At 44.0% G+C, this 21,850-nt stretch overlaps 2 protein-coding genes across 2 annotated transcripts; one reads left to right on the forward strand and one right to left on the reverse strand.

Annotated features, from left to right (window-relative positions):
* Window positions 1–1,937: 1,937 nt before the first annotated feature.
* Window positions 1,938–8,000, reverse strand: bfsp2 (beaded filament structural protein 2, phakinin; the record flags this gene model as incomplete). Its single annotated transcript, XM_080778100.1, has 8 exons — window positions 1,938–2,052; window positions 2,872–3,128; window positions 3,692–3,823; window positions 4,034–4,195; window positions 4,674–4,830; window positions 5,674–5,756; window positions 6,953–7,195; window positions 7,758–8,000. 8 exons carry the CDS (start codon window positions 7,998–8,000, stop codon window positions 1,962–1,964), a joined length of 1,368 nt encoding a protein of 455 aa, XP_080634226.1. The 3' UTR covers window positions 1,938–1,961.
* Window positions 8,001–12,120: 4,120 nt separating this feature from the next.
* ccr9a (chemokine (C-C motif) receptor 9a) lies at window positions 12,121–17,154 on the forward strand. Its single transcript, XM_080778456.1, has 6 exons — window positions 12,121–12,172; window positions 12,965–13,031; window positions 13,713–13,757; window positions 14,781–14,978; window positions 15,723–16,139; window positions 16,610–17,154. Exons 3-6 carry the CDS (start codon window positions 13,713–13,715, stop codon window positions 17,063–17,065), a joined length of 1,116 nt encoding a protein of 371 aa, XP_080634582.1. The 5' UTR covers window positions 12,121–12,172; window positions 12,965–13,031; the 3' UTR covers window positions 17,066–17,154.
* Window positions 17,155–21,850: the final 4,696 nt, after the last annotated feature.

Consider the following 21,850-nt stretch of genomic DNA (forward strand, 5'->3'; position numbering starts at 1 on the left):
TTGGGGGCAAATTTGGGGTAGATTGAACACCGTGTTCATGATTTCTTTTATGGGTCTACCGGTATTCGGCAAATTTTGGAAGGCAATCATTGCCAATGCGATAGGAATGGAATCTGTGAAAAATCTGAATGATACTTGTTTATCAAATGACTACAGAGATTCTTTGTGAGTATACTAAGGAGTAGCGTGTGTTGAAGACATTTTTGGATTGTACAACCTACAGTTCAAGGGTTAAAAGTCCAAATGTAAAGGGGGGTGTTATTGCAAGATCATGAGGCCCACTTGGAGATTAAATGACCTCGGTTTACTGGGAGTGTGGGAGTTTTACACCGATTTGTCCAGTGTCCTTTGGGGGGGGGGGGGGCAGACTTCTTAAAGTATATTTATTGAACAGAGGTGATTTATCTGAGGACTGAAGCGACACCATGAGGACTTTAATCAAAAGGTAAGAATAATGACCTGCACACAGACTGTTGTAATGAAGATTTAGTGAAAGTTCAATAAGAAAGATATTTTCTGTCCCTCTTAACACAAATCTAAGCATGAGCACTCCTAGCCAATCAGACCTTTGCAGTTAGCCAGTCAGGGTTGCTCCTGTGTGATTGATCGGCTTTGTAATTGATCAGCTGTGTGACTGTTCACGTGACAACTCTCAACACTCCTGTTGTGTCTTTAACATTGGGGACAGGTCCAAAGGTCAAGCTGAAAGAGGAGCAACAGTTTCGGGGCACAGAACTATTTTGATTGGTCGTGAGTATATATCCCTTTTTCACTCATTGACTGCCAAATGTATTTTGCCTACTCCTGTTCCCCCCTAGCCCCCCTTTGCCCCTGTTCCCCCCTAGCCCCCCTTTGCCCCTGTTCTCCCCTAGCCCCCCTTTGCCCCTGTTCCCCCCTAGCCCCCCTTTGCCCCTGTTCCCCCCTAGCCCCCCTTTGCCCCTGTTCCCCCCTAGCCCCCCTTTGCCCCTGTTCCCCCCTAGCCCCCCTTTGCCCCTGTTCCCCCCTAGCCCCCCTTTGCCCCTGTTCCCCCCTAGCCCCCCTTTGCCCCTGTTCCCCCCTAGCCCCCCTTTGCCCCTGTTCCCCCCTAGCCCCCCTTTGCCCCTGTTCCCCCCTAGCCCCCCTTTGCCCCTGTTCTCCCCTAGCCCCCCTTTGCCCCTGTTCTCCCCTAGCCCCCCTTTGCCCCTGTTCTCCCCTAGCCCCCCTTTGCCCCTGTTCCCCCCTAGCCCCCCTTTGCCCCTGTTCTCCCCTAGCCCCCCTTTGCCCCTGTTCCCCCCTAGCCCCCCTTTGCCCCTGTTCTCCCCTAGCCCCCCTTTGCCCCTGTTCTCCCCTAGCCAGTCCCCAACTCTCCACCCACAGGTTGAGAACCACTGCTCTATAATGCTGTCGGAGAGCCTTGATCCTGTCCTAGTAAAAGGGGTCTTTACAGCACTTCTATTGTGAGCCAGCTATCATTGGTAGAGTAGTGATCGTACAGGATCACTATTCTAGTTTGTGTGCGCGTGCAGGGGGGGGGGGGATTACATTTTCAAAATACGGAACAGGATCGTATATCTGCAGATTCTGCAAGTATGTCTTGTACAGTGGTTAATGGCAGACAGACAACTCAAACTCAATCTAGCAGCAGTCAACACGTTTTAGATTTATAATTTATTATTTCCAATTCATATCTTTTCAATGAAACATACAGACGCAAGTCTCCTGATTATTGAAGAAATAACTTAATTCAAGGGATGTTTTATGTTGTTAAAATGTCTCCCCAAAATGAGCCAAACGGGCTAGTGTGATCATAGATTGGCACGCTAAACATCCTTAGAAAAAAAAACACACCTTCCCATTCTTCAGCTTAAAAACATGTTCCTCCAAGGCGGAAGCTGCTTTACACCATTTTTACATCAATTATTGTCCAGCCTCAGTTATGAATGTAAATATGATTTTTAACTCATTGTGTCAGCTTGTGTACATCAGCACTTTGCGTCGCTTCCTGCGGGGGGCAGAGTTTTGCCCTCTGGTATAGGTGCAGTGCCGGTGGGCCCTTCGGGCACAGAGCTGCCCCTGTAAAGGTGATGTCATATAATTGATATCATTCGTTAATATCATACTGTAGAGGCAACATTATAATTGATATCATCAAGTTTAAAACAAATGTGGGAGCAAAAAATTCAAAAATGGGAAAAGTAGCAGATCTGCAAGCTAAGTATCAATACTGCAACATATACAAAGTACAAAAGTATTGGATTCAAAATATTGTTAAACTTAAAGTATAGTCTCCGTCCCATCCGTCAAATGTATTTCCCAATCATAACACTTGTTTCATACACGGAGAATGTAAACATATTTGTAAAGCATCAACGTCATTTCCTTGAGCAGTACTTCCACCAAAATCCCGCTGCTTCCGCCAAATTCCAGCAATGTACTCTACAGTATATTTTTACTTTACTGGAGTATTTCTAATTTGCAGTACGTTTTCTACTCCAGCACATCATATCTGAGGAAAATATTGTATTATTACTCCAATACAATTAAGACTTTAGTTACTAGTTACTTTGTAGATTTTGATTATTGTTAGAAAACACACTAACCAGGTTCAGCCCTATATACTGTATTCCGGACGTTTGAAAATAGCCGATCTACAAGCTCACAATGCATCGTGACGCGACACATTGTAAGCTTGTTTCGAACTCTGCATTTTTAAATGAGTAGTTTAACTTTTGGTACTAAGTACATTGTGATAGCAATACCTTTGTAGGCTACTTTTACTCAAGTAAAATTTTAATTCCCAACTTTTACTCATTTGCAGTACCGTTGCAGTATATTGATACTTTTACTTATAAGTATAAAAATGATGTGAGTACTTTTGCTGAATGGACTCACATGTGGGGTGGGGGCCGGGGCGCGGCAGGCTGGAAGCGGCTCTCCTCTCCGTCCAGGATGCCGTGGTACAGTCCGATCTCCTGCTCCAGGCGCAGCTTGTTGCCGAGCAGCGTGTCGTAGTCGCGGCGCTGCTGCTCGATGTCACTGCGCACGTCGCCCAGCTCCGCCTCCAGCTTGGCCACCACAGAGCCCATGTTCTGCAGCTCCATGTCGTGCCAGTGCCGCGCGTCGCTCAGAGAGTTCTCCAGCCCGCGTTTCTGTTACGGACAGATTAGGTTGTTATTAGGTTTAGGTAGATTAGTTATTGTAGTTGTGAAACAAAAAGGTTGCAATGTTGAGCATCACTCTTCTCCAGACAACACGTCAAATAATGAACTAGATTCTAACTAACTAACTAATTGAAAAACATACTAACTAATATAATTATTCCGTTCAAAGCGAACACAGTTCATATTCTAAAACTAGATTGTATTGCTCAATTCGTTTGCCTCATTCACAAAGCTGCCTGTGTGAACCTATACTTTAACGTATGATTCTTGATCACTATTCTTTATGTAGTTTATGTATTACCATGAGTTGTTCTTGCTTATTATAAATCGCTCTGGATTAAGAGCGTCTGCTAAATGCCAAAATTGTAATTGAAATTTGTAATGGGCTACAGGTGTATTTTACCTCTAGATTTTAGCCTATTTAAACCTGCAGCTAAACTGTTAACCAGTGAAAGGTCCGTCAGCCAGTCAGTCAGTCAGTCAGCCAGTCAGCCAGCCAGCCAGTCAGTCAGTCGGTTATAGTGGTAGTTGTCAGTTATAGTAGTAGTTACCAGAGCTCTGATAGACTCGGTCTCCGCCTGCAGACTCTGGATTCTACAACAAGCGTCGTTGCATTCAACCTTCAGCGTCTCCAGCTCCTCTTCCTCACGACTCAGCTTGCAGCTGCTCACACACTCTGCCTGCTTTGTGCACGCACGCACGCACACACGCACGCACACACACACACACACACACACACACACACACACACACACACATGGATAAAGTACTAATAATGTGGCACAGAATCAATGACTGACACTCCAGTACAGATATACAACAGTCCATAATAATAATAATAAGAAGAAGAAGATTAATGTTGTTGTTGTTGTTATCCATGCATCATTGTTTACTTTGCATTCCAGGTAGCTGTCGGTCTCGGCTCGGTTCCTCTCGATGACTCTCTCCCACTGGTTCCTGATGTGCTCCAGGATGTGGTCCAGACTGGTCTCGATGGGAGCGTCGGGTTCATCCACCTCCCGGCCCGCCAGCTGGCTGTACAGAACACGCACATCCTGTATGGGACACAACACAATGACATCACTTCCTGTGCAGGTTAGACGTTAACACAACCATTCCACTGACAGAGTTAATACGGTAGTAATGTAATTAGGTAGTTAATTAATGAGGTAGTAATGTAATACGTTAACATGCTACTTCTTGGTGGATATGTTTCAGATCACTACGCTAATAAGGTAGTGATAGATCATAAGGTATGATCGTACGGTATAACAACATAATAAGGTACCTATTGGATAAATTGCGAGTGTGGTTGCATCGATCAGGGTACTGTTAAGGGTGACGTAACGGCCATGTAATCATTTGGAGTAGCGCGGCAAAATAAAGTTTATCTAGCATAAAAATAAATAAATAAAGTCAGGCAAATACTATGGTGTAGTTTATTTCTATATCAATAAGGTAACAAGGTAATGTACATCCTGATGATTCTGCTCCAGATCAATAAGGTAATATGGTAATAATTCAATACAGTACCTCCTGGTGGTTCTGCTCCAGGCCTCGGAGCTGCTCTCTCATGCTGTCGATCTGAGCATCCAGCTCAGTCTTGGTGAGGTTGGCTTCATCGATCACTTTATACAAAGAGTTCATCTCCTCTTCTACAGCCTTCCTGAATGGCTGCTCATTCTCATACCTAAACGGATCAATGCAGTAGTAATCAATAAGGTAGTGATCAATAAGGTACTGGTGCTCGTTGTCATATACCTGGCTGCTTGTTCTCATAATTGGCTGCTCATAGAAACTCCTATAAGTCTGATTTATACTACTATGATGTGTCACTCCTACCTGCACACAAAAACAATGCAAAACTCCATTGTCTTCCTAAGTTCCACAGTGAGTGCAGAGTGCAGAGATTTGGAATTTCATAATCATTCTTGAACTATATGAATGATAGCCTGACAAAAGCCCTTCCCAAAAGCCCTTCCCATGGCAGCAGTTTCTGGGATGGGCATTGCCAAGGCGGGCATTGCCAAGGCGGCATTGTGGCTAACCCGGTTGCTAACCAAACCAACACAGTCAACGAGCGCTACTAGCATGTAAACAAACACAGTGAATTATGTTGGATGATGTTTCTAAAACCTGTCGTTTCTGTAAAGAAACTATTTATCATAGGGCGATTTAATAGCCAGATTGATACGGTCGCAAGTTACCACAGTGGGGGCAGCCATGTTTGTTGTTTGACGTCATCGAGTTGAAATGACGCTGATGAGCAATCAGCTGCTGCATCAGATTTTTCGATGCAGACAGAGTCACCAGACCTGAATCGTTCTTTTTTTTAATGGGCATGGCTAGCGATTCAGGCTAGAATAGGACATTAATTTACGAAAAAAGTTAAAATATGGAGATAAGAGGTATGTTTCTGCCTATAATATGGCCCTCTGGAGTGAATGTCGACGTATAATGGCCCTCTCCATCATCACACCTGCCCACCCCGTTATCCAAGGTCCTGTAATCATGTGGCTGTATTCCCACTGACCTCTCTTTAAAGTCCTCAGCGTTGGCATGGATGTTCTCGGTCTGCAGCATCAGTCTGGCGTTGTCCAGTATGGCCTCGCTCACCTGCAGGGTTAAACTACAATTTACAATCCATTGTAAATTGTAGGCATTTTAGCCAATGGTCTTATCCAGAGTGAAGCGGAATACACAAGGCAAATTGTCCCATGAGTGGAGTGCAGAGAACACTGACTGTAGTGCCTCAAATAAATTATTATACCAGGTAAACTGTAAACAATGAGCCTAGCATCTGTCTAAACAACATGCTATGCAAATAGCATTCTTTACATTTGTGTTCACAATAAAACAATGGAAGTTAATCGCTAGGGGGTAAGGTGGTGGAGTCTGAAGAAGTGAGTCTTCAGACAACATTGAAATGGGGAGTTAGTGCAGTTCTGACAGCAATGAGGAAGGAGTTTATTCCACAGGCTAAACTTTAGGCAGGAGACGAGTGTAGGATGGTCATTGTGTTTTATGGAAGAAAGAAGAGTCTAGGACATGTGGAGCGTTGTCCAGGGTGTTTAGGCTCAGACAGCATTCCTGTGCTAATCTCTAAGTGAGTGAGGGGTTGTTGAGTTTATCTTGAAGCTATGGGGTGCATTTGGTTGCCTTGTAGGCCAACATCAGTGTTTAGTACGGGTTGCAGGCAGCAACCGGAATGAATGAATTGGAAAAGGGGGGAGACATGAATGTTTTGGTGTGGTTGATGACCAGGGGCCTGTTTCACGAAACCTGGATTAATTAATCCAGAATTTAAACAAAAAGAAAAACCCAAAGGGGTACCCGTCTTAAATGGGTAAACTGTGATTACACTGCCATTTAGACTGAAGTGTAATCAAAGCTAGAGAGCAGCTGTTTCGAAGTGGACAGTAGACGCTATACTGTTGGAATGGAACTACAATGGAACTGGCTTCATGTAATGTATTGTGATTTATTGTATTGTCAACATCTACATCAAATAGGAAACATTTTAAAATGTATGGCTGTCAGTATCCATCTGTATATCTTTGCTGTCCGGCAGAAACCAGCTAACTCCATTGTTGAGGTTTTTCCTCTTTTTTATTTTTTATAAATCAGTGCTATTGAACACATCTGTGTGTTTGTTAAAAAAACGAATCAATGAAAAGTAGTAAAAAGTGCTTCGGCCCAAACCTCTTAACTTGTTTTTTAGTTTTTAGTTTTTTTCATTGCCTGAAATGTTGGAGTTGGGTGGTTTCTGCCTGCCAGCAGAGATACAGGGTGCTAACGTGCAGTACCGGTACCTGTCTGTAGATGTCCTCCCAGTCCTGCCTGAGCGGCCCCCAGGCTCCAGCGCTGGAGCTGCGGCGGTCCAGACAGTGCCTGATCTGCTCCTCCAGCTGCTGGTTGAGCTGCTCCAGGGCGCGCACCTTGTCGCGGTACTCCATCAGGCAGCCGTTCAGGCCCATTGAGCCGCCGGCGCCACCCTGCTGGGCGCGCTCTCCGGCGCCGCGCGACAACACCGGCACCGACGTGCTCCTCAGGCCCTGCGAGGGAATAAAAAAGCCCCGTCGAAATTACTACAACACCACATCATCGCCTGATCGCAATGACTTGAGTTAATCGCAATTATTTCTTTGCCATAATCGTAGCCTGGAATCCAGACTGATTTTAAAAGTAAATATAAAGTATGTATATGGTAGTCATTTCTTTGGATATTTAGGTTATTTTATCTGCCACATGCAACTTCAAAGTCTGAAAGCCATTATTCAAGGACACAATAAAAAATAATTTCCTAAGACAATAATTTGATGACTGGCATAGTCCTCATTGGAGTCTGTACCAGAAACTCCACAGGTTATCAAATTATTGGCTCACGAATCCATTCTCCATGAATTCAAGGCTCCATGGGCTGAGTAATTGAGACATTTAGATGTCAAAAGTCATGTCTCACCTAGACACAGGATCTGACAAATTTGGACCTGATGGTCAAGATTAAATTACCCCCTGAGCAAGCAGGCAGCCTCTATTAGACCTAATAATTAGGTCATTGGTTAAAAAAAAAACATATAACGATGTCATAATGGTGACGACAGCCCTATACAGTACCTGCAGGAACACGCTGCTGATGCCGAGGGCGCGGCGGGACACCCGTGTGCCCATGTTGGAGGTCACCCCCACCCCGCTCATCATCATGGGCGTCGTGCCCACGAACACCCCCCTGGGGCCACCGGTGATGGTGGTCCCGGAACCCGAACCCGTCCTCACGCAGGAGGCGGTGGTGGAGGCGCGCCCCTCCGCGGAGGTGGAGGGCTGACCCAGGAACGAGGATCTACGTCTGGGCAGAGGCATGGCTGCTGCTGCTCCGTCCGCTTGCTCAGCTTGGATGTTGAGTGAGTGTGTGTGTGAGAGAGAGGGAGAGCTGCTGTAGCCTATGGAACCAAACAGCCCGCTCAGCTGAGCGGCCGGGACCTTTATTGTAGTCGAGCGCTCTTCTGGAAAACGGTCCAGTCTTTTGTTTGGGCGCCGTTTGTGTTGCTTCCCTAGCGAGTGTAGTAGGCCCGGGATTCTAGTGGCTTTGAGCTCTTTGTGTATGTGTGTGTGTTTTTAGTTGTTGTTCGATGGCTTTCGTTTGCCTCAGCAGGGAAGCTGTGTCACGAACCCTCCAGTGAAACGAGCTTCATCCAGACACCAACCTAACCCTCTGACCCACCACCACCACACAAATCCTTTAATTTAACTGATGTGCATTTATACATCTTCTAGGTTGTGTTTTTTTATTCCAGGCTAAACTTTAGATTTCATATAGTTGTTGTTGTTGTGACATGCACTTGGCCAACAGCTGTGACAACATTGCAGGCAGTGAAATTACTGTTGTTTTGGTGGTGGTGATAAACGTATTGGATGTTGTTCTGGTGGTGATGACATGAAAATGTTTGAGAACCACTGAATTAAAGGAAGCTTAGGTGGTTCGGGCATCCAGTTAGGATGCCTCTCGTGTGTCTCCCTAGGGAGGTCCTCGATGCAAGTCCCGCTGGAAGAAGACCCGGGGGCAGACCAAGGATGAGTTGGACTGTTGGAGGGTTTATATCTCCAATATCTGCCGGGACCGCCTCAGGATCCCAGAGAATGAAGTTACTCTGGAGAGGGAAGTCTGGAGCTCTCTGGTGGAGCAGTTGCCCCCGCGATCCGACTATGGATATGCGGTTGAAGATGGATGGATGGATAAAGGATGAATTAATTTAGTTGAATGTTGCTCACCAGCATGTAGAAAAGTAAATTAAAGTAAATTAAATGATAATGAAAGTATTCACTGGTTGCTGAGGTGAGTTATGAAGCATTCAGTGAGTCAGTAACGAGATGCAGCATCTCGTTTTAGAGGGGGTCCTAATAACCGTCCTATACACACAACTACAACATTACATACAGTGCAAGTACACAGTACAAAAACACATGGGTGCAACATAAGATACAGTACAAATACACAAGACTATACACGATACAGGTACAGTTAGCTTGCCCAGTGAGTCTATAATTAAATGTTGCTGAGGTGAGTTATGAAGCATTCACAAATATATATAGGGATTACTGCATGTTTTAAAATATATTTATATTATCATTGACCCAGATATAGGGACTGTTTATCTCTCCTACACTGTCTCCCTCTCGGCTGTCCTACTGTCTCACTCCTACACTGTCTCCCTCAGCTGTTCTACTGTGTCCCTCCTACACCGTCTCCCTCTCAGCTTTCCTACTGTCTGTTTCTCCTACACTGTCTCCCTCTCACCTGTCCTACTGTCTGTGTCTGCTACACTGTCTCCCTCTCAGCTGTCCTACTGTCTGTCTCTCCTACACTGTCTCCCTCTCAGCTGTCCTACTGTCTGTCTCTCCTACACTGTCTCCCTCTCAGCTGTCCTACTGTCTGTGTCTCCTACACTGTCTCCCTCTCAGCTGTCCTATACTGTCTGTCTCTCCTAGTCCTGCACTGTCTCCCTCTCAGCTGTCCCAATGTCTGTCTTTCCTTTACCGTCTCCCATTCAGCTGTCCTGTCTGAGTGTCTGTCTGTTATGATGAGGAGGGGCAGAGACTGTATCAGTTTGTGGTACGGGGGGGGGGGGGGGGGGGGACTTCCTGTCATCCAACGGTATCTGACAGGAAGTGATGTGGTTTAAAAACCAATAATGAAAAAAAACAGGTGTTTCGTGTGTGCATGCGTGCGTGTCCTATTAAATGTGAGGCCAAGAGGAACACAAACGAGTGCAAGTAATGTTGTCGAAATAACTAATATAATACAGCTAAATCACAGATTATTGACCTTATGCACATGGCTGCCATTTTGCCAGCAAGGTGCTAACTATAGGTGCAATTTCCCATTGACAGCCCATTCATCCAAACAGAAAAGTCTTATCTAATTGTATTAAACAACGTCAAACTCACCAAGATTGCAGCTGTATGAAAAGCTTGAATTATCCTCTTTCAATCTGTAAAGTTTTTGTTTCATAAAAAGCCACCCCAGATATGTTATGACGAGCTACTTCCTTGCAAGTGATTGTTGTTGTTGGAGTTTGGAAGTGCTCGTTCTCGTTGTATATCACTCAATGGCCCATCATGCGTACCACCTGTTGTGAATTTGCACATAATGCAGGAGATAGCAGGTTGCTTTACTGATAACAAGCACTTCCAAACTCTGACACTTAAGAGGATAATTCAAGCTTTTCATACAGCTGCAACGTTGGTGAGTTTGACATTGTTTAACACAATTAGATAAGACTTTTCTTTTTGGATTAATGGGCTGTCAATGGGAAATTGCACCTATAGTTAGCACCTTGCTGGCAACATGGCAGCTGTGTGCATAATGTCAATTAACATTTAACCAATAATTAAGCCCTATTTTGTACACCAGCTATTCATGTAGTATTATTCTACTTTTACTTTAGTATTTTCTTTTCCTATAAAATATATACATTTCAAAATATTTTAATTGATATTAGCTTACATTTTAAAGCAAACAAACAAATAGTCCGGGAGCTCCGTGGGGCTGAACGTGGTTTCATCAGATAAAGTTTCTTTCTCAACGGATTTTTTTTTTTAAATAATTTTTTTATCCCACGATTTTGTAACCCATTTGTCAATTATCTAATGTGATCCTGGGCTCTACACACCCTCCGCCAACCCTTGAGTGTTCAAGTAGCTCCTTTACACCTGACAGGGGGGAGTTTCCCTGGTTGGACGTAGCGCATTGAAGGAACACGTTATAACAATCATTTCCTTTCCCCTCCATCAGGCGCCCTGGCTGGCCATGGGGAGGCAGCCAGCACCCACAGCGTCCCGAGCAGGAATCAAACCCAGGACCTTCTAGCTGTGAGGCGACAGCACTACCAATTGTGCCACCGTGCCCCTCTCAACTGATTTTTTTTAGCTTGCGGTCACCACTCACAAATTCAAGAGGGTGATAATCACACTTATTGTGGTAAAAGCTTTAACAGAAAACGTGTCCTGTAGAAGTAAGTCGTGCACCCCACCCCCCCCCCCCCCCCCGTTTGCATAGATATTTATTTATCTCTTTCTTTCTTTCTTTTTCTTTCTTTCTTTCTCCCCAATTGCCAATTGATTTCTCCCCACACACATTTTCTGCGTTGTTACTGTCACTATAATAACGGTTAAGGAAAGTGTGTAAGAGAACAGTTGTGGTGTCATGTCTGTACATCCATGTGGTCTGTGTGCGTGCCTCCACTCTCACTCACACTCATGAGACATCCTGTTTTGCTCGTGTTGTCTCAGCCAGTGTTTTGAGCGGGAGTCACGCCACCACATTTGCATATTTGTTAGGTACGGTATGGAGTATAGTTGTGTGTGTGTGTGTGTGTGTGTGGCGTACTTTCTCCATGGCCTCACATGACTAACTCCAACCGCAGTTTGGCACGCGCACGCTCCGTTACGCAAACACGCACAAACACATGAGCATACTGCTGTGCTAAGTTGTCACACTATAACGGCTATGGCAACTATATCAGATTGCGGCAATAATAATGATAACTATACCAATAACAATAGTATAATTTATATAATATTATATTGATATTAATAGTAATAACTTTACTTGTATATCAGCTTTGATACACAAAATCCAGGCAAACATGTTTCACACAGCCTATAACTGTGAATGATTTATAGTGAGTGTTGTGCATGGCATGATGCAAGGTGGAGACTGTTGTCCATCACCTCAACCAGAGACACATGCACAATGACTCACAACCAGCGGTGGAGTTTACTAATTACTAAACTCATATATACTCATTACTAACATATACGTTTGAGGTATTTCTTTTTGCTTTGCTGCAGTATTTTCAATGTCCTACTCCACTACATCTCAGAGGCAAATATTATGGTGAGCGGTTGGTGAGATATATACTGTAGGAACAGAAAGAGATTAATTTGACTGTGAGGCAGACACAGATGGATGGATGGATAACAGACACACACGCAGACGGACGGAAACTCAATTCATTCAACACTGAAGGCAGGTAATACATTCTATAATCTATATGCATGTACTGTATATGATTCATTTATAGATACTGTAATTGTTTGCTTAGGCTATACATCCTTATAGTTTCCATTCATTAGCCTATATATTGAGCCTATAGAGAAGTGGTTCTCCAACTTTTCTCCAAATTGAATTGCGGACTCCCATATGAAAATGTTGTGTGCCAGGGACCAAGTTTTCTCAAATAGCATGATGTATGAGCTTGTAGATCTGCTTTCTTTGAACAGCCAACATACAGTATATACATGGATAAAGTGTTTAAAATGATTGCGATGCTGTCTTAACAAATCTGTCTGAGGACCCCCAAGGACCTCTGTCCTCTGGGGACCACTTTGAGAACCACTGCCCTAGAGCTTATAACATTATCACACACACACCCACCACGGTGCAGGCTTTGTCCACCAGGGGCTAGTATAGACGACCCAGGGGGTCCCCAGGTGATTAGCTTAAATGAGTCGTTCGTTCACCCACAAAATCAATTATGTTCCATCAATTAAACACCCCATGAAACCTTGAATTTATGGAGATGTATTTAGTTTTTGTCAATTCCTATATGCCAATAATTTGATGACCAGGTCATCAGTCGATAGGAGACTCAAGAGGAGAGTAATGCAATGCAATATATTTCGCCTATATGCTGGGGAGGCACCTGTCAGCGGGGAGTGTTTTTCTCTGTAAGACAGAAGGCAGACAGACAGACGTGGGAAGCTGCAGTTCTGTGTTCCTCGTTGACGTCACTTCATGTCACTTTGTGTTTGTGGTCTAACAGACATCTCACATGTTGTCAACAGTCTGTCACACACAGCAGCAGCACTCTCCTGGCTCTCACGCGCACAGTAAGTACCTAATCAATCATCAATCGATATTGAACCATCAATTATTATTTCAAACTATGCTTCAACTGTCTACCAATTCAGTTGGTGATTGTGTCTAAATGTAAAGGTTGATCATTTGGGTGCATTTTTCTATTTTGGATAAAATAAGCCTACACGTGGAAGTGTGTGCATGTGCGTGTGCATGCGTGTGAGCGAATGAGCGTGCATGCAAGTGTGCGTGCTAGCGTGCAAGCATTTTTAACATGTAACGTGTTTACTGGGTTATGATGCATTCAACTATTAGACTGTTAACACTGAAAATGTACAATTTAATCTAACCTAGTAGTAACTGTTTAACTAGCAGTAATACCTAACTGTTTAAAGTAGTAAATATAGTAACTTTTGATGGACAAAAAAATGATATGTAATTGTAATGGTGTAGTAGCAGTAATAATAGTAGTAGTAGTAGTATTCTTGGTATTATTGCTTATTTGTTTTTTCTATCATTATTATTATTTTGTTATTACATTATTGCTGTATTTTTATGTTTTATATTGTTTTGATTGTTCAAGCACTTTGTAACTTGGTTTAAAAAAGTGCTATATAAATAGTGTTTTATTATTATAGTAGTAGTAGTAGTAGTAGTAGTAGTAGTAGTAATAAAGTAGATCTGTAACTCTTGTTCCTCTGCCTTATCTCTAGATGGAAACTACCACTGATATGATGATGACATCTTTCATGACTCTGGTACGTCTCACATTGCAGAGTTTGTGGTTTAGAGTTTTATTAGGATGCAAAGTGGTGTGGTTGACAGTTAAACTGTTTTGTTAGACACTGTTTCTCAATGTCTGGTTCAGGGACCACCGGTCTGTAACTCGGATAGTGTACAAATGGAACCAAATGGACCCTTAAGGCCTATTCATAGTCTGGATTTTCGGTGATGAGGTGACCACCGCTCCGGTGGTGAGCTGACCACCGGAGCTGAAATAACATTGAGCGGTGGTGAGTAAAAACAGAGAGATGGGCTGGAGCGGTGGCGGTGGTTTGCTCTTCACCGTGGCTCGTGACGTCATGTTGTAGTTCGGTGGTCACCTAACCACCGTAAATCCAGACTATGTATGAGCCTTTACAGGTCTGTAACTCACATAGTGTACAAATAGAACCAAATGGACCCTTACAGGTCTGTAACTCTGAGAGTGTATATGGAACCAAATGGACCCTTACATGTCTGTAACTTTGAGAGTGTACAAATGGAACCAATTGGACCCTTACAGGTCTGTAACTTTGAGAGTGTACAGTACAAATGGACCCTTACAGGTCTGTAACTTTGAGAGTGTACAAATGGAACCAATTGGACCCTTACAGGTCTGTAACTTTGAGAGTGTACAAATGGAACCAATTGGACCCTTACAGGTCTGTAACTTTGCGAGTGTACAGTACAAATGGACCCGTACAAGTCTGTAACTCTATAAGAGTGTACAAATGGATCCAAATGTACAGGTCTGTAACGCTGAGAGTGTACAAATGGACCCTTACAGGGCTATACTGTAACTCTATAAGAGTGTACAAATGGATCCAAATGTACAGGTCTGTAACACTGAGAGTGTACAAATGGACCCTTACAGGTCTGTAACAAGTGTACAAATGGAACAAAATCTGGACCCGTACAGGTCTGTAACTCTTACAGGTCTGTAACTCTGGACCCTTACAGGTAGTGTAGAGTGTGCACCGGTCTAGGCTCACCTTTTTCTTCAATCCCCCCCTCACCAGGAAACTCCCACGAGTCAGGAAGTCACCACCGAAGCCGACTATGACATAGACGACTACGACCAGATGTGCGACGTGGCGTCGGTGCGTTCGTTCAGAGCTCACTTCCAGCCTCCTCTGTTCTGGAGCATCGTGCTGGTGGGAGGTCTGGGGAACATGGCCGTGGTCTGGGTCTACCTGCACTTCCGCCAACGTCTGAAGGTCAGTGTTTCTTGTTTTTTGAGGGGCTCCAATGCATGGCTTTTGAAGATTATGTCATGTGCACGGCATGCAGCCAATATGGACTTTTTCATCCATTCATTCAATTCTTCATTACATTTTTATTGATTTTAGACAAAGTAAAAACATATAATCTTTTTTTCAAAGCAATACTGAAAATAATATAACCCCCCCTTCTCCCTCCCCCCACCATCCTATTCGCAAAATGTTCAACCCACAACACATCCACTACATCACAGGTCTGATATTAGGTCTGTCCACATTGAAATTGTGCCCTGTTGGGCCTGATTAATCCTTGCCGATGGCATTTTCCAGATGGCAAAGCTCCGTAGCCAATGTGTTTTGGAAATGTCATGTGGGGGTTTCCATGATGATCTTTTTGGCTGCTGTATAAGTCCTGCCAACCAGACTTTGCGTGTCTTTACTGTAAGAGAGAGCTTAGAGTCATCATTTAAAAGATGTACAAATGGGTCGGGAATCGGGAATTTGCCTTGCCAGTAGATCTGTAGAAGAAGTCTTTATTATAACCTTACCCCAAAACTCAAAAATCCGACATTTCCATACAGCAGGGGTGCCCACACTTTTTTGACTTGAGAGCTACTTTCAAAATGACCAGCTCAATGAGATCTACTCACTCTCCTCTCCTCTCCTCTCCTCTCCTCTCCTCTCCTCTCCTCTCCTCTCCTCTCCTCTCCTCTCCTCTCCTCTCCTCTCCTCTCATATCAGACCATGACAGACATCTACCTGCTCAACCTGGCCGTGGCTGACCTCCTGTTCCTGGTGAGCCTGCCCTTCTGGGCCGTGGAGGCGTCCCACGGCTGGAGCTTCGGTCTGGGTCTGTGCAAGCTTAACAAAGGAGTGTACAAGATCCACCTGTTCAGCTCCATGCTGCTGCTCGCCTGCATCAGCGTGGACCGCTACATCGCCATCGTCCAGACCACCAAGGCCCACAACTCCAAGCAGAAGCGCCTGCAGTGCAGCATGCTGGCATGCGCCACCGTCTGGATGCTATCCATCTTCCTGGCCATACCCGAGTTCCAGTTCGCCATGCCCGCCGAGTCGGACGACGGCAAGAAATACTGCCGCCTGGTCTACCCCTCGGACATAGGCAACAAGACCAAGATAGCCGTCATTTCTCTGCAGGTAAATAGCTCAAAAATAAAATAACCAGCTCAGTGGCCTTGCGGTTAAAGGGGTCGGCCTTTTTGACATAAAGTGTTTTAATTTTCTTGATAATCAGTGTGCCATATCAACGTTGAATTATGACACATCAAAATTAAATATTTCCAAATGATTTTGAATCTCCATATGTACTATATACACACAACAACCTTTATTGTTTGTGTGAGTGGTGCAACAGTGCCCCCTGTTGTTACCCTAAACATACATACGGACATACAGACAGACATACAGACAGACATAGGGAGGGACAGACATTACTGTTCTAGGAGTGGCTGCACCACTCAAAAATACAAAATCTCTCTCTCACACTTATGCCAGTGTGCCAGTGATCACCCTCCCCTGTGCCAAGGTTGCCTTTATCCCAAAGTGTCCGTCTTGAAATTGAAATTAAAACATTCTTTAATTCTTGATCCTCGCTCGGTCCTCTGCAGGTGAGCGTGGGCTTCTGCCTGCCCTTCTGCGTCATGCTCTTCTGCTACTCGGTCATTGTGGGCACGCTGCTCAAGACGCGCAACTTCCAGAAGCACAAGGCCATGCGTGTCATCCTGGCCGTGGTGGTCGTGTTCGTCCTCACCCAGCTGCCGTACAACTGCATCCTGGTGACAGACGTGGCGCAGGCCGTGCGTCCTGAACTCTTTGACGACTGCGCGGAAAAAAAACGCCTGCACGTGGCCGAACAGGTGCTGATGAGTCTGGCGTACACGCACGCCTGCCTCAACCCTTTCCTCTATGCCTTTGTGGGCGTGCGCTTCCGCCGGGACGTGCTGAAGCTGCTGCAGGCGTACCGCTGCCTGCCCGCAGGCGCCGGCGGCAAGCTGTGGCCGCCGCGGCTCTCTGTCATGTCGGTCACGTCGGACGACACAACGCCCACGGCTCTGTCCCTGTAGGACGTACTACGATTCGTAGAGGCTTTTCACGAAACGACGGCGGCTTTTAGTATTGTTGACTTTGAGATGGGGGGCACGGTGGCACAGTCGGTAGTGCTGTTGCCTCACAGCTAGAAGGTCCATGGGTTTGATTCCCGCTGGGGGCGTGTTCTCTCCTTCGCATCATCAGTGCCCATACCCGAGGTTGGGTTGGCGAAAGGGCCTTTCTGTGTGGAGTTTGCATGTTCTCTCCATGTCCCCTAGGGTAGGTAGGTACCCTCACAAAAAACATGCAGTTTTTGGTCTCTATGGTCTCTAACTACATCTTCCTGGCCAGCCGGGGCGCCTGATGGAGGGGAATGGAACTGGTCGGAATAACGTGTTCCTTCCACGTGCTACGTCGGGCCGAGGAAACTCCCCCCTGTCAGGTGAAAAGAAGCAGCTTGGATTCCTCATGCATAGAAGGAAGCATGAGGTCAGTCCACTGCCCCCCCTCAGGTTGGCAGAGGAAGTATAGCGCCCAGGATTACATTAGACAATTGACACTGGATGAAAAAATGGGTTGCAAAATTGTGGGATAAAAAATTGTAAAAGAAAACATGTACTTTGAGATTGCATTTTTTGTAGCCTACTATATGCGCGGGAATGTTCGGTTAACTTGAAACTTTTTTTTCCCCTTATAACCATAAGCACCCAGCATCATAAATAAAAACCTGAGAGAAGTTCACAGCTCCCAGCTTGTAGATCAGCTATTCTGACTATCATAGAAAGTGCAAGTTCTTTGTTCTGGGTTCCCATTGTTATAGTACCACCTCCCAAGCAGAGCCCAAATTGTGGTTCTGAGAATCTTATCTGAGAAACCGAGCCGCCGTAGCTTAAGGAAACTTAAGTCGTAGTCGTTAACAGTCATTATCAGACAAATTGGACAAAGCAGAAAGCTTAGATGACAAAGCTCTGGGTCCATGTAAGTGGATGTTTGACCCTCCGTAGGTTTTATTAAGAGCCAGAAACAGGGTCTATGCATATACGTCATTTTGGAAATTACCTACCTTACCTTCCGGGCCTCTTCCAACTATCTCCACAGGTGTTACCGACAATACCAATTAAGGACATGTTCCATTTAATGTAGCAGTGGTTCTCAAACTTTTTAATTTCAAGGACTGCCATAACTCTGAGAGAGTTACATGGAACCTAAATGGACCCTCCCTCATGGCTCCATTTGTACACAATCAGAGTTACACACCAGTATGAGGCCGTTTGGAACCCACTCAATGACACTGAGACCCCCATCTGTTGTAGCAGAGTGTTTCCAGTGAGCCAACATGCAAAATAGCAGCACCTTGAATCTGTTTGACCAGAATGGAACAGCTAGGCCCTAGGGCCTTCATTGGTATCATCGGTAACACCTGTGAAGGACGACGGAAGAGGCCCGAAAGTAGGAAGGGTTATTTCCAAAATGGTATAGAGCCTATTGAACGTTGTTCCAAGTTCAAACTGTCGTTGTGCGTACTGGCAAACACTGTGACAATCATAAGGACGCATCTACAGTGTTGCAACTTAAGTGTGATTGACTGACTGGCAGCTTTTGTTTTCGTATATGGATGGTGACATGGGCGATGGTTGTGACACCCAAATGGAGAAATGCACAAGAAGACTTCCTTCACTGCTTCCGTCAGGTCTAATAGAACTGCACCACCCATGTTGAACTTCTTCTAATGGAGTGCAGGTTCTCAAGCATTTCCATGTCAAGGACCCCCCAAATGAATGTGCATTTGACCCCCATCTGAAAATATTTTGTGCCAATTAAGATTTGTGTTAAACTATTTCAAAAACATTCCGAATTTTTTGATTACTTTTTTTTAAAATGGCAGATCTGCAAGCTCACAAAGTGTCACATCATGACACGCTGTGAGGTTGTACAGTAGATCATCTACGTTCAAACGGCCAATGTACTGTATATTGGGGTTGATGTGAATTTTATGCTATATAAACTCATTTAGCTGAGGAACCCCCTCGAGGACCCCTGGGTCCCCGGACCCCACTTTGAGAACCACTGTTTTAATGACTTTATAAATGTCTAATAATATATATGTACAAATGTACAGAATACAGACTCACTCTGTGTCTCTCTAATGTTGCGCTGTAAAACAAAGCTCTTTATATGAATGAATATGTCTTGTTTTTTTTAATGTAGAACATATGTGTTCAGAGCTTTGGGGGAAGTTGAAAAAAGAATTGTTGTCATTGAAATACAGTATGAAGCCTATGTTTTTTGTATGCTGTACAGTACACCATCATAATCCATAGGTTTCATGTTTTCAAACAGTTTGTGCACAGATAGCTGATCGTTGCTATTATGCTAGAATTACTGGTATGACTTCCGACCCCTACGCTATGACCTCTGACCTTTTAAAAGTACATGTTTGTCTGTGGTTAGAATGTGTACAAAGTGCACCACATGTTTTTCAAGTATGAACAGCTTGTTGCTTTAGAATGGGGAAGCTGTTTCGTCTGGTACTTATGTAAATGTTTCAGCGTAAACTATAGACATAACATTTCCCTCTTTCCTCTGGTACTGTACATCAGTATGGGATGAAAAGGTTAAAAAAAAAGAAACAAAAAAGAGCTTGTGTTCCAATGTATAGCCTGGCTAATAAGTCGGACTCATAACTAGGCAATTTGTTTTGCCAAGGCAAAGGTTATTATTTATTCACAATCTCTTGTTAATACTTTACATTGCTTCAATATTTATAAAACCCACAGACACACTTAAGCACTTTATCTTTCACTTTCAGGAGGTTCAGGAGTGTAGCACCAAATTCTGGGACCTGGGACAAGCAATGTAGTTTTTTTTGTGTGTGTTTTGAAGTTTTAGTAGTAGCAAGTGTGTCCCACTTTTTCTCCAGTACGATGCCGCTGGATAGGTTTCCCGCCTGACAGCAACAATATTCTGAGGGATTATGTACTTTGTAGTTTACTTTGAATGTGTTATTCACTATCCCCACATTGAGTAAAGTTTAAGAAAATCCTTAGAAAACATTAAATCACCTAAACGTTATTACATAGTTTGCAGACGAAGGCACGTCAGATGAGGAGTTCATGAACACTTGATAATGACAAATACAGAAATGATAAAACTATATATACTCATGTCAGGGGGAATAGCGTGGCCAGATCGTTCAGTTGTCAACACGCAGGCAGACATGCATCAGAGGTGACGCATGTCACACACACACACGCGCGCACACACACACACACACACACACACACACACAGAAAACCGCCAAATGTAGAGAGATATGGCCGATGAAAACAGGAAGTGGTTGTGTTGTGCACAGCGAACAGACAGACTCGTGTAACACTTCCTGTTTCAACCACGTACAACCTGATGCTATACAAACACACACGCACATGTCCTCAAGCACGAGGCTCAGCACAATATGAAATCTTTCACATGATGTGTCCTACATTGACATTTCAGAAGTTAGAACTGGCCAATAAAAAATACCAGTCCTGTCGCCTCACATCTTTCCACAAAATAATAGAATAAAAAGCTCAATAGTGGACTTGATAAAATCCCAGATCAATAAGGTGCTCATTATCAATAAACATTAACGAGCTCCAGCCCTAGTCACTCCCACTATTCCTGGGCGATGGAAGTATTTTCCCCATTAAAAATCCCATAGATTCATTAGATTGTGTCATATAATAACTGTTTTCCTAAAATACCCTGTTTCCCAAACAGTGGGTCGTTGGACTCGTTGACATACCAATTTGTATGGTCACGACGTTCAAAACACATTATTCCTGAAGAAGATCCTATAAGGGATCGAAACGTCGAATCTAATAAACCAGTGGAGCTGAGTTTCATACCAGTGTTGCAGACTGTATTTTTCATCACTATACGTTCAAAATTCCATACATCTAAAAAGAAATCACACCTGTGTGAAGTGAGTGGCGCTCTTATCATCGTACATCATCATGACGTAAAATAGACTGTCTATATTTTCTCATACACTTTGACGTAAGATTCTCTATTCATTATCAATGGGAATTTTACTTCTGAAATTTCAATGTACGACACATCATGTGAAAGATTTCATATTCTGCTGAGTTTGTGGACAGACACCAAAAGCTGGATATAGGAGTGTCTAGTGCCCATCAAAAATAAATAATTAAGAAGTATATTGAAAATAACAGTGAATAACGTTTGGGTACTATAAAGTCTGTGTTTCTGCCACTTTTAACAGTTTTGGCAGTTCTGTGCTGTCGTTTTCCACGAAATTCGGCAATATGGTAGAGGGTTGTGAGAATCGCTCAAGAACAAAGCTCACAGTCATTCGTCAAAGGCCTTTAGATCTCCCAATGAGTCAATTCAGTGGGTTGAGCTAGCATGGATGACGCTAATGGATGACGGGGGGGGGGGGGGGGGAGGGGGTGTGTAAAACTTAAATATACGATTATGGTGCGACATGTGTTAACCACTCCCCCTTGAACTCGCATTCCCATTCATTTCTGTGGAGTCTGCCAATTCATGTTTGGCTGTGGGAGTACAGCGTTGAGAGACAACCCTTTCAGCCAACCAGCGTAACAAAAAAGTGCCGTCATCTCCAGTCTACAACCAGCTATTTAAAGAGATCATTGATTGTTAATTGAGCGGTCTTCTTTCACTCAAGTTCAAATTCAGTATCTATATCACTCCATAAGAAAATACTGTGAGCAGGCATAAAATAAACACGTTTTGGTGGCCAAATTCAATTTATTTTTTTACCTTTTTATATACCTCAAGTCAAAATGAACTACAGT

Source organism: Protomyctophum bolini (assembly GCF_963924005.1).
Source record: "Protomyctophum bolini genome assembly, chromosome: 12".
Taxonomy (NCBI): domain Eukaryota; kingdom Metazoa; phylum Chordata; class Actinopteri; order Myctophiformes; family Myctophidae; genus Protomyctophum; species Protomyctophum bolini.

What these genes read in the sequence shown, in the direction of transcription:
- ccr9a (XM_080778456.1), top strand. Translation starts at nt 13,713, where the DNA reads ATGGAAACTACCACTGATATGATGATGACATCTTTCATGACTCTG. An exon ending in ACTTCCGCCAACGTCTGAAG is followed by an intron (nt 14,979 to 15,722) that starts GTCAGTGTTTCT and finishes CTCTCATATCAG; the next exon opens with ACCATGACAGACATCTACCT. An exon ending in TAGCCGTCATTTCTCTGCAG is followed by an intron (nt 16,140 to 16,609) that starts GTAAATAGCTCA and finishes GGTCCTCTGCAG; the next exon opens with GTGAGCGTGGGCTTCTGCCT.